General features: G+C 40.3%; 1 protein-coding gene across 1 annotated transcript in view; it reads right to left on the bottom strand.

Annotated features, from left to right (window-relative positions):
* Positions 1-9,715: 9,715 nt before the first annotated feature.
* The window catches only part of RAB25 (RAB25, member RAS oncogene family), a 69,855-nt gene continuing 66,401 nt past the window's right edge, over positions 9,716-13,169 (bottom strand). The window contains exon 5 of the mRNA XM_086947652.1: positions 9,716-11,483. Coding sequence (XP_086803778.1) covers positions 11,344-11,483 — 140 coding nt within the window. The 3' untranslated portion in view covers positions 9,716-11,343. The remainder of the gene's footprint in view (positions 11,484-13,169) is intronic.

The raw sequence follows: 13,169 nt of genomic DNA, 5'->3' as shown, positions 1-13,169 counted from the left end.
ACAATCTTAGCTCATGTACTGCGCCCAACTGTATAGAGCACTGGTTTCTACAACTTTAACAAGAAGTGCCTGGCCCCACTTCTAGTTAGCAGGTCACTCTAACAAGAAGTGTCTGGACCAATGTTCCCTCTAATTTTTTATTTGTATTATAAGTTGTGTTTAAAGTCATTAACACCTTAGCTGCGGCGCAAATATCCCTCCCCAGTGCTGCGCTGTCCATTGGAACTAGTGCTGAATGGATGTCCAATGGTCGTGCGCAGCACTGGGGAGGTAGCGCTCGTGACGACTGTTGGCCGTCGGCAGCGCTTAAGAGGTTAAGGAAGGTGGGTGGTTGGCATTTTATGTGCTTATGTTTGTTTAAATCTGCTGAGTGAAGGTAACCATGGATATGGAATGAGGCTACGTCATCTAGAATGCCTAGGGGGTTGTTACTCAACCAAGGGATACTGAACATATTATGACAATTCTGAACCCATCAGGTTCCACGTGCATGTCTTCTTTGCAGAACTGATCAAGAAGAATACTGCCCGAAGATATTACCCATCTGATTAAAGTCTTTTTACTATTTGGATCCTATGCTCTGATCTCTTCCCCATACTATTCAATGTTTATAGGGTTCCTCTTGCACCCTGTCACAGTCCATGGCTCTTAATAAGTCAAGTAACTTTATACATCTGCAGTAATGCTCTGATACACAGAAAGTAGGTACTGCATAACCATGAACCATCTGTCTAAATACCAGTAAGACCTAAACCTTATTTTCAGTCATGAAGCAAAGCAGTGTGAATTTTGTCCAGTTGAATTCAATGATACACCTCCGCCTTCTCAAACACTTAAACCGCTGGAAGTTTTAGGTGATGCATCCTTGTTAATTGACAAGAATATCTCCACCCTTTTTCAAAAGTAGCCTCCTCGGTGAGGACATCTCATTTACTCTTCTTAATGTATACAGTATTTTTTGTCCCCTCACTTCTGTCAATAACTCGACTAGAGATCATTTAATGTTAATTGTAGCCCCCTATAGTGTGGTCATATGCAATAGTAGAACACTGGGAACTTGAGAGCTTTATGGAGAAAATGGGAATGTCGGCTAGTGGTAAACTGTATTTAAAAAAAACCTGCGCCTTGAAAGTTCTAATGCAGTAAAGCGTAGAACCGCAGAAGACACCTTTTTGAATTGCCAATGTGCCCTAAAGCCAGGGAAACGATGTGGCTGGGTTGGCGGTAGAACATGAATTGGTGAAGTTGGCAGTCTGATGGCAGGCGGGTGAGTGCCTCGAATCTTCACCACATCTTGCTTTTGTAAAGGTTGGGCATAGCCCGATGTTCTTCCCCTCTATGGATCGCATTATTAAAAAAACTTAAAAAGAAAGGGACCCTAAATTGTGGTAGCTTTTTAGCCTGCCGCAAGAGGCCATGTGAACCGTTTCTGGTCCCCTTCCTTAATTTTTGCTCTTGCCTTCAGATTAAACCTGGCATGGCGAAGCAAGGCTTTAGTTAGCGGCTTAGACCATAGCGGCAGGTTTTAAGACTATACCTTATCTGCTGTAAGCTTAGCCAGGTGGCAGGAAAGAATGCTGCTGAAATGTCCTCCTGTGCCATAGGGACCGATTGGCATAGCGTTATAAAAAGTTTCATCTTGATATGTAATGAAAGAAGTTGGAAACAGTGTTTGTCGGTGTCACAAAATTGTAGCAGAAAATTCCTGATCTGAACAGGAAGGGAACGGACAGAGTTCTGTTTGTGGAACAGCTAACTGCTATAAATGGATGCTCCTTTCCTCATTTGAGGAAGGGCTGGAAGACGGAAACAAACAAACACTGAAAGTTTCCGTTCCTATTCTGATGAATATTAGGATAAAAACTCTTCCAACAAGTATTGATTCCCCAGTGAACGAAATCCTCTTTACAGGAAACATAAACCGTATTTTGGATACTTCAATAGTGCAGAGATGCCTAAAGGTTTGTAGGGTTTGGAAAAGCTGCATACGTTGAAACCGGGTGGCAAGACGAGGTGTTGTTCATGGCAACGCTTTCTTGGATCGCCAGGCATTCAGGGTTCATCTCACAGTGAAACTTTCCATTATATTCCGTAGCAAATGGATACCCAGTGGGGTGATTAGCGCGCTCTACAAATACTTATTGATAGTTTTTGTGGGAGGTCTTTCACGACGTGTGACCCCTGGTCGAATGCCATCGTCTTGTTAGGCTCGTAGATGTGAACTGGGGAAGAGTTCCTTTGTTCAGGAAGATTAAAGACATTGCCATACATATGGTCTGTGGTCCAACATTTTAAAATTTAAAGGTAGCTGGTTGCTACTCCTTTTGTTTCCATGCTTGCAACCTTGCCTGGTCTCTTCTCATGCACTAGCAATCAGTGTGACTCTTTCGGCAGATTGACAGTTCATAATCTGGAGCAAATATTCTGATTGAAAACGGTCTTCCTGCACAGTCTTGTGGAACCTGCAGTTTTGTGACGAGTTTTCCTAATTTTCCCTCGTGTAAAGTACTGCAGTAATCAAAATGAGTGCAAATAACACGTTGCCTCTGAACATGTAAATCGCTTTCAGATAAGAAGTGGAACATTTCACAAAGATATTTTAGGATGAAACTTCCAGAAAAATCCCTGTCTTGGCTCGAGCATCAAAATCAAGGCAGTGAACAAGAATAGTTCCTAGACCTCCTACAGTTTTGGCACAGTATGATGTGAAATCAGAGAGCCCGTGTGCGCTGCAATTAACACAAATACTAATTCAAAGGACCACAATCAGCCCGCAGCTGTGCACTGTGAGAATCGTCATCTCCAGCAACAGGGAAATGGCAGTTTTTTGCGCCGCTCACATTTTCAAAGCGGCGGCGCGAACGGTGTCGCGGGAGTGCGCGCTAAATACATCACACTGCGCGCTTAGGGTGACTTCTGTGTGCGCGGGCTCACGCGCGCTGCTTATTGGGAACAGTGGTATGGACCCACCATTAGGGGGAAATACACTTTAACAAGAAGTGTCAGGGCCCACCTCTAGGTGGAAGGTCACTTTAACAAGAAGTGTCTGGCCCCACCTCAAGTTGGCAGGTCCCTGTAACAAAAATTGTCTACCCCATCCCAAGGGGAAGGTCTAACCAATGATTATAAACAGAAGTCCTAGAACTAGGATTAATGTAGTCACCAGGACATGTACGGCATGTTGATTTCTACAGCTTTAACAAGAAGTGTCTGCCCCCACCTCTAGTTAGCAGGTCACTTTAACAAGAAGTGTCAGGCCCCACCTATAGGTGGAAGGCCACTTTAATAAGAAGTGTCTGCCCCCCAACTCTAGGTGGAAGGTCTAACCAATGGCTAGACCCAGAAGAAGACTTAGAACTAAGTATAATGGAGGCACCAGGAATTAAGTCTAGTCTTCTATTTTTCTGACCTAGTCAGTCCAGGCTCAGCACTGAATGCAATGATCTCTGTGATATGGTTTAAGGCTATATGAAGTTAGTTTGAATTGAACGGAGGCATCTTATTAATTTATGGAATGCACTGGTAGTAAACATGATTTGTGAGGGGCAAGAAGGGTCCTGACTAAACCTGAAGCCATGTAAACTTCTAGATATTAATAATGAGTGGATCTCTGTCAACTTTAAAGTAAAGGTAAGTAACTAAGCAACACATGGCAAATTGAGAGATAGTATCTTTAACAAAATCAATGTAGACTCCTGGTCAGTTTAGAGTAGATAGAACCAAATTACTTTAACATAAAGCTTGCTGGCATATAAAATTTGCTACCCATTTCATCCATCTGTGCCAATGTAGGATTCATATTTTTGGTTTAAAGGATTTCTTGTCTGAAAAACGGTAGTTTAATCATCTTTATGCAGGTTAGTGGAAATAAGCTTTCAGAACCCTTGTAGAAGATGAGAACCTTTTAACATGGGAGGGCTATTTATTTACAGGTTTCTATGGAGCAGGCTTTAGTCACTAATGAAGAGAAAACTGGCACAAAGTGCTGGCACAGACTGAGAACAGGCGACACTCATGTTTTGGCAGCTAACATGATGCTACTCTGTACTAGGCTGCCATCATTCATTGGCATGCCTGTGTCCAGGTACAGCTACCCTACATCCTGGTGTGGGTGTGTGTGTGTGTGTGTGTGTGTGTGTGTGTTTGTATTCACTGAAAAAAACAAAGGTTACAGAGACTTTATAGTGAGGCTCAGGTTTTCCTCATACAAAACCAGGCAAGCTCTGCAGTTATAGTTAGCTGTGCTAACTATAACGTGCGCCCAAGCAATGCACTGCTTATAACCTCACATATTATATCACTCATGACATGATCAGTGACATCACTGAGGACATCATTCACAGAATCTCTGTAACCTTGGTTTTTTTCAGTGAATTTCTATGTTCTTTTTTAATATATTTCTTAACTATAAAGTACCTTTAACCTTTGTTTTGTTAGTGAATTTCTAAGGTTTTTTAAAATGCTAATTCCTAATTATAACGTCCTTGTAACATTTGTTTTGTTCAGTGAATTTTTAAGATTTTTTAACTAGCAATCACGTTTGCAAAGTGGTGGAGAAAAGGGGCTGGGCCTCCGACTAGCTCTCAGGAATCCCGCTGTGTATGACTTACAGGAGGTACCAGGAGGGTTTCTTGACCCCCAAGGTCCCTCGGGAGTAAAGTGAGCTGCATCTGCCAGAGTGGTGGAGAAAGGAGCGTGGCCTCTAAAGACCTCTTAGCAATCCCAGTGTGTGGGACTTACTGGCAATAACAGTAGGAGCCCACACTTTGTTTTTTTAACATTTTCATCCAGATCCACGGTTCCCAATTTTATTTTATTTTAATAATTTTTTGGCACTAGGGGGTCCCAGTGGGACCCTCTCAAGAGGCTTAGGGGGTCAGGGGGTTTCTACCCTGCTCCTTTTTCTTTTTTTGTGTGGGATTCAGTTCAACTGTGTCCCAAGATTACTGCCTACATTTTCTGTTTGAAGTGTTGGCAGCCAATCAAATTTCAGTAGGATCTCAGTAGGCTGTTGGCCTCCCAGATATCTATATTTTTCAACTATAATTTCTCTGAACTACTGAACAGATGTATACCAGATCACAAAAAGCACGATTTCTGGACTAACATCTAGTTTTCTGCCAAACTTCAGCGGTTCAGTCAAAAAATGAAAAATCCTCGTACAAATAACATGGTAAAAATGCATTTGGGAGCCTCATTGTTTCTGGCCCCCACTTGACGGATCACCCCGAAACTTTCAAACAGCAGCTGAACCAAAAAGGGGAGTTTTTGAAAATGTCATGAAGATTCGTCAAGCAGCGCCAAATTATTGGCAAAAAGAAAAATGCTTTTCCTATGGAAACTTTTGTCCTAACTGGAACTACCTACTGGCGACTGCCAGTAGGTAATATATACATATTAGAATATAGATATTCCAATGTCATGCACAGCAGTAGGATAAAAGTGGCCATGGGAAGGTGAGTTTCTTTCCTTGAATGATTCACTTCAATAAAAATCAATAATTAATTGCCCCCGGGCTGTAAGCAGGTGCATAAAGACTAGTTTACCCTGCCTAACGTTACCTCCAGACTCACAGGCCCATTAGAGAAAACAAAAAAATACTTGATCTTCACTTCATAAGTTGGCCAGGAGGTATAAGATTCTGAACCTCTGTATGTATGGTATGTCGAACAATGTGTGTCTTGAGTTTAATAATGATCATAGAAACAGCAAGAAATACCAATGAAATATTTTTTTAACCTTACTTTGTTTTGTAAACTTCTGCCCAGCTCATTGGCACTCATTTTTACGACCTTAGGGGAATGTAAGTCTTGAGTTAACTAACTTATGACTTACAGGTTACATGTATATGGTGTATAACTCACAGAGGTATTACACCAGGATTGGAAAGAATGATCCTACTGATTAAATAATACTATTTACAAAAACACTTCTTTCCACTAAATTATACCGCAAGGATAAAAATCAGTGACTTGTGGTTTAAAAACAGTGCTCTGCGGCAGGCACAGCTATCTTATGATTTAAATCTATCAATATATATCGCACACACACAGATCTCTGTACCAAGTGCTTTGACACATTAGGTAAAAATGAAATACAAAGTTTAGGGATTTTACGTCATTAACAGAACTAACCAAAATCCTGTAGTATCTGAGGTAATTAAAATGTTTAATACAATTTTAGTGACATTTCTTTTAAGAAGAAGAATGTCTTTTAACTCCTAGGTGGTGGGAATTCCAATTCTGATTAAACAAAAACAACTTACATGTAGCTACTAAATACCAAATGTGGACTTAATAAATTGCCCTGGAAAAATGTATATGTGTAGGTATTCTGTATGAAACACCACACAAGGATAACTGGCCAAGATTTAAAGACATAAAAACGACTTTACAGATATTAGACTGTAGGAAGGATGCTTAAACGAGTCATGTCTTAACAGAGATTCTGATAGAAAGCATATTTTCCATTTCCTTACTGTCTATTCTCAATTTTTTAAGATATTTTAAATGTGGCTTGCCCCTACAGACACCTTTAACTACACGCGTGTGCGCTGTTGAAAGTTTCAACACACACCCGACAACATGGTTCTTATTAACCAGCAATTCGGATCAGAGGACTACTTCAGTGGGGTCACGCTAAAGGACAAGCAATTCCCTGCTAAGACAAGTTGTTAAAATCACAATCTTATATTCAGTAAAATAACTATTTTAATTATGCAGATAACCAACTTTGAAACAAGAATAGTGGAAAGTTGAACAAATATGTGAATTTTCAAAGGAATATCTACATCCCTAATAACTTGTAAATATGCAGTGATTAAACATGAAGCACATTTTGGGTGATCGCGTCTCACATTTCTGTGTAAATCCACTGAGGAGGGATACACATGTTTCATGCTTCAGTAATTCAATTTGCCATCAGGAGGGTCGAACTCGTTGAGTTGGACCCTCCTGATGGCAGTGTTGTGTCGATTCAGCCAGAACATCTTGCGGCGCAAGTGACCTTGGTGTCTGCTTATAATTAAATATAATGTTAGCTTATAATGTTATGAAGTCAAACCTACTGGTCACAATTCACCACACTTCATTTAAAACTATATTGTGGTACCACACATGACAATATACTCTACCACACACGACATTATTGCGTTATATGGTGGTCTTTGATCTGACCCCTCTACTTTGGGATGATAATTATCATTTGGTGACTTTGAAATACTTGCTCTCTGTCAATATGTACCTGGTCATCTATATATATATATATAAAAACGAAAGTATGTCTGTTTGTCCTTTATACATTACTGCACCATTTATCCGATCCTGTTAATCAAGAGGGGGGAGGGGGGATCACTTGTCCTGTGTAACCTGGGTACAGTTCTTACTAGAATGACCCTTGGTAAAAGACCCTCATACACGTGTAATCTTGATGGTATGGGCGGTATATCTTGATTCTCCGCCTTCATTTACACGTCTGTGCAGAATCACGGGGTCAGTTGGTATGCACCCTCCACCTGGAGGAGAACACCCTAGGTTAAAACAGTAGTGATCAGTGATTGTTGGTGAAGTGAGAGTGAGTTTCTTAAAAACAATCCAATCATGCCGGGAAGGAAAAGATTTTATTGACCGGGATTGAATTTATTGACTCGCGAACATGCAGCTTGTGCTGTCTCTGCCTCTCGCGGTCCCGAGAGGCAGAGACAGCACAAGCTGCATGTTCGCGAGTGGAGCAACGAGGAGCCCCTCCTTCAAGCCTCTAGGTACCTGTGAAATGTTAACAACTAACTAATGGAAGGTCCAATCTTGACCTTCATTAAAGAGTAGACCTCAGTCACTCTCTTCACCGAACTCACCTGGTCCTGAAGAAAGCCGCACCGACCCCTTGGGCAATAAGGCTGAAACATGTCGACCATTTTTTGAACACTGGAGGATTGAATATGTGTGAAACCTAATAATTTCCTCAACGTATTCAGCCATATCCTCTATTATCAATTCAATCCCGGTCAATAAAATCTTTTCCTTCCCGGCATGATTGGATTGTTTTTAAGAAACTCACTCTCACTTCACCAACAATCACTGATCACTACTGTTTTAACCTAGGGTGTTCTCCTCCAGGTGGAGGGTGCATACCAACTGACCCCGTGATTCTGCACAGACGTGTAAACGAAGGCGGAGAATCAAGATATACCGCCCATACCATCAAGATTACACGTGTATGAGGGTCTTTTACCAAGGGTCATTCTAGTAAGAACTGTACCCAGGTTACACGGGACAAGTGATCCCCCCTCCCCCCTCTTGATTAACAGTATCTAAAGCCAAGGAACTTGGTGGGATCACTAACTTTCCTTCTCCCCATTCTTGATTGCTACCATTTATCCGATCAGCATGAAACTTTGGGAAGTTGTTGAGTACACTCCCGCAAAGGTTTCATTCAAAAAAAAAAAAATAATAATTTGTTAAATATCAGCTTCCCGGCCCCCCAGGGCCCTCATAATCTTTCGAATACTGAACGTTTACTGTTTCCGGTGCGACTCGCTTTTGCAATGACCATCAACAAAGCACAAGGACAATCGCTGCAAGTGTGTGGACTAGATTTGGAGAATCCGTGCTTCTCACATGGACAACTGTATGTGGCCAGCTCACGCGTCGGAAAACCTGATTTATTTGTGTACGCACCAGATGGAAAACCAAAAAATACCTTGTATCCACTAGCACTCGAATAAATAAACAGAATTAAAACAACACTTTAAAATGTTTTCCATATTAAAATGATTAAGTTTCAATAAAATTGACACAATGTAAATTAAATGTTATCATAACAAGTTTCCTTAAATTACCTTTCTTCTGAGATCGCAGCAACGCGCAACGGGTAAGCTAGTATTCATATAATAATGTTGTTCCACCCAAAAAATGTTTTAAAAAACTATATTGTGGTAAAGTGCACTGGTTTGATTTAACACAACTTAACAGAGAGCTCTTCCCTGCTTCCCCGTGCATCAAGATCAACTCCCATTTTATTTCTATGTGTGGTCTTTGAAAAAAAAACTTTTCAATGTTTGACTTTGTATCCATTGCAACACTGCGGTGCAATGATTTTATTACGAATCCTGCTTAAAATGTATGTCCCATGTATGCGTGAATGCGCAGATCATATATTGCATTTTATTATTTGGACGCAGAGTTTAGTGGCAAGATAATTACTCATGCTGGTGATTTGAAGGAGCCACATTTATTCAAAATTAATTAAGCTTGCATTGATTACTACCAATTGTTATTTGCATGTAAATGTGTGTGCTGGTTCATTGGCTAATTGTTTTAAGTGGTTCTAAGTAGGAAAAGTAACACATAAAACTAATCATTTATAAAATGCAATAAACGTGCAGGTATGTGGCCCAGAGTTTCTAGATGGTCTCAATGGCCAACTTGGGTTGTTGGTCTGGATCCCCTTCTTAGTCACAGAATTTTGAAGCTGAGAATTGTTATTGCAAATAAAATACAAAAGTTCTAACAAGTGAGCAATATGATCCGAGCAATACGATTTCTTTAGTAATACAGCACTGCTGTAGGGGCGCGAGGAAAAAAAAATCAAGGCTGCACCAATTACAACGGGATAGAGTTCTATCTGCTACACGGTAGCACTTCAGGGGGAGTGACCATTACAGGAATGGCAACACAAAACATCAAAAATAAAGTAATTAAGGACTTACAAAGCCAAACAAAATATAATAGGTTTTATTTTCCATTTTAAGTCATTTTTGCATAAGAGAATCCCATTCTTAACTAACACTGCAACAATCAACATGGCAGCTATCAGCATAATGTAAGTCGTTACAATTAATTTAATTTAAGGACGCCGAGTGATTCGACTATTCTTACCCAAGGTATAGAATATAATAACAAAAGGAGGCACTTGTTCTATTTTTTTTTAAATTTAATATTGATATGTTTGAAGTTATTGTAACATTTTAGGAGCAAGCTAAATCAATATCTATTACGTTATTTTGTGTACATGTCAAAAAGATCTTTTGGGACAACTGCTTAAATTGACTACAGCAATAAAAGTAGTTATACGTTTAGGTAGTAAAGCGATTTAAACTCAACAATTTTATATTGGTCAGTATTACAAAAATATTGTTGTTAAAATATTTACAACAGGAGATCAAGCTTTAATTGGGAGACTTGTGACAGGCCCATTGAGAGTTTGGGCTGTATTACTTGAGTACTGTAAGGGCAACTTTTTTTATCCATGTCTTAAAATATATGAAAATATCAATAGCTTCATGCCCACTATTTACTATACAAATACTGACAAACTGTTATAAGAAGTCGAAAACTGAATTTTATTTCAGTCAATTTTTGTAAAACTTCTTTCTGACTTAATCCACACTCCCACCAGCTGCAACGTGCCTATCTACAAAGAACTTAGCAAAGTTGAATAATACATGGGTAGGAGGAGCTGTCAAACCCAAAAGACAGATTTCTTGTATAGTTTTAATGAGAACCCTCAGGTAGCATCAGAGATGATAACTCAGGCGCGAAACCACAAACAGTCTCCCACAAATCATATTTGATTGTGAAGAACAAAACTGCAACATTTTGATGAGTATTTCATTTATTTTATAAAATCATGTATTTTGTTATAGCCATATTTCAAAAGAAATAGGATGTATATAACTCGCCCGGCTGGCATGTGAACCTCAACCATGCAGTGGCATCATAAGTTAGGGAAAGGGGGCGTGTACAAAGGTGAGGTGCAGTGAAGGGGAGAGATAAACACTTTGCCAACCACACCTACATCCAAAAATATCATATTTCTTGTGATCATTAATTGTGCATTTTGTCAGTGTGTCACACTTTACCAGCTGTAGTCTCCACTTTGGAAAGCAAGCACAGACCACTGGATGAGACCTGGCAAATGTCCACAGATCAAAGTTCATAGATTTTTCACTTCGAAGCCTCTCCTGGAGATGGGATTCCAAAATGGTGACATTTTAGACACCATGATGCAGCAGGCCTGTGCAATGTTCATTCGAAGTCAGTGGACGGCAAACTGGGGCATGGTGAAGTAGCCAGCATAGAGCCCAAGCATGTGCATTAAATCAGCTGCAGAAGAACCTTCATGGTAAGACGAAAATGGTCTCACTTTTATGACACTTAACAATTAAGGAAGTTTGCTAAGAAGGAATTTTCTGCATTGCTTTTTAGGTTACATATAGAATTTGTAACAAACACTTTGCTCCCCACATCCCTAACCTTCCCCACATGCTGTCCCCCCATGAGGGAGTCTAGTGCTCGGAATCCAGTTATTGGCTTCTTTATGGATCCCTTGCCCATCGATGGACTTTCATATGTTCCTGCAGCATGACTTCTTTTCGTCTGGGTTCTGAGTCCCGGCACCGCTTGCTGAAGCTTCTTGATTGAGTGACACTGAATTATCTTTAGGGATCAGGCTGGATTTATTCTTCGACACTTTCTTGTAGATGTCTGCAAGAGAAAATAAAGGACGACTTTAGCATAACAAAGTTCAGGAATGTCCGAATCTTGCTTGAGGCAAGAGATATACAGCCCGATTCATGAAGGTAAATTGTGCTTGCAAAGGGCCAGATTCTGAGAATCTGGCCCTTTGCGAGTGCGATTTTTGCATTTGGGATTCATCATCCCAAATGCAAAAATCGCTATTAGCGAAATCGCATATTTGCGAGGAATTGGATTTAAGGAATCTCTATTAGAGAATCCTTAAATGCAATTCATTAACCAGTTGGAAATTGCGAATTCGCTATATTTGGTCGCTATTTACCACGAAGTCTGACTTCGTGGTAAATAGCGAAAAAATAGTAAAAAGCACTTTAGTGCATTTTTTTCTGTTGCATGTTACACACACACATGTCCTTTGGACATGTGTGTGCGCAACACCTGTTTAAATTTGCATTTCAGGGGTGCTACAGGGTGTCCTGTGGACACCCCTGGCACCCTTGAAATCGCAATCTTATTTGCGATTAGCTAATTGCTAATCGCAAATAATGAATACTCCCCATTCATTCCTATGGGCCTTTAGGCCCATAGGAATGAATGGGGAGTTATTCCTTATTTGCGATTAGCAATTTGCTAATCGCAAATAAGGAATGTGTAGGAATCGCAATTTATTTTGCGATTCCTACATGAATCCCGTTTTGCGAGTCTGTAATAGCGATTCCTTATGAATCGCTATTAAAGACTCGCAAAACGGGTCTTTGATGAATCTACCTGATTGTCATCAATATTCTTCATGACACCATGTTGCCCCTAGTTTCTTGATCAGATAGTCTTGTATGCTGCAAACGGAATCACCTTTAGTTCATTTGGCTGATTGACAATGTACGTGGGATGGTCAGGGATGTTACAATATACGTGTTAGGAGCTGTTTTCTGTAGTTTGATCTGTACAGGTTCTGAAGTTTAAAAGCAGCGTGTCACACTAAAACAGGAGGCACCAAGAGGCAACCCCTCCCTATTTTGAGGCCAAACATACTTATAGCACCAATCTTGGGGAAGGGAGACTGATTGTACATATTGGTTTGAGGAATATGGTTTAATTTTGGAGTGGAGATGAAAACTGGGGATGTGTGTCACAAGTGGTGTATAGTAAACATAACCTTCAAGTGGTTGGATATCTGGGTGTGGAGAAAGTGGATATCTTGTTTAGTGGTAACAGTGCATTCCCATCGGGGTAGTCCAGATAACGCCTAAATTAAGGAACATCATGTTTTGCCTTTTCGAACACGAGATGAGTTTTTGTGAATGAAAGAAATTTAGCACACTCCTGTAATATTATTAGCTTTTTCGTAATACTCCAGCCATGGGCTGCAAACCTCTATGAAGCCCCACGATACTTCAGTGCAGAATATAGATACCTGAAAGAGGACAGCAGCCACAGAGCTCGATATTGGCTCTGGGTCGACTGTGACAGCTGTTTTAAAATCAACGCCTTGCAAATCCTCATGAATTGAGGATCTGAGAGTAGTGCGGAAAGAGGAAGTGAGCCCTAGGCTGCAGAAGAGTTCTGTCTACTGAGGGAGCGATATTATATTAGAGGGGGAATGTAAGTGCCAACAGCAATTTAAAAATGTTTTTGTATTCAGAGCTTAAAGCTTTAAGACTTTAAAGTTCCCAAGTGATGAGAGGCAGATCACTG

Source organism: Lissotriton vulgaris, chromosome 12 (genome assembly GCF_964263255.1).
Source record: "Lissotriton vulgaris chromosome 12, aLisVul1.2, whole genome shotgun sequence".
NCBI classification, from domain to species: Eukaryota; Metazoa; Chordata; class Amphibia; order Caudata; family Salamandridae; genus Lissotriton; species Lissotriton vulgaris.
This window is presented reverse-complemented; position numbering and strand designations above follow the sequence as displayed.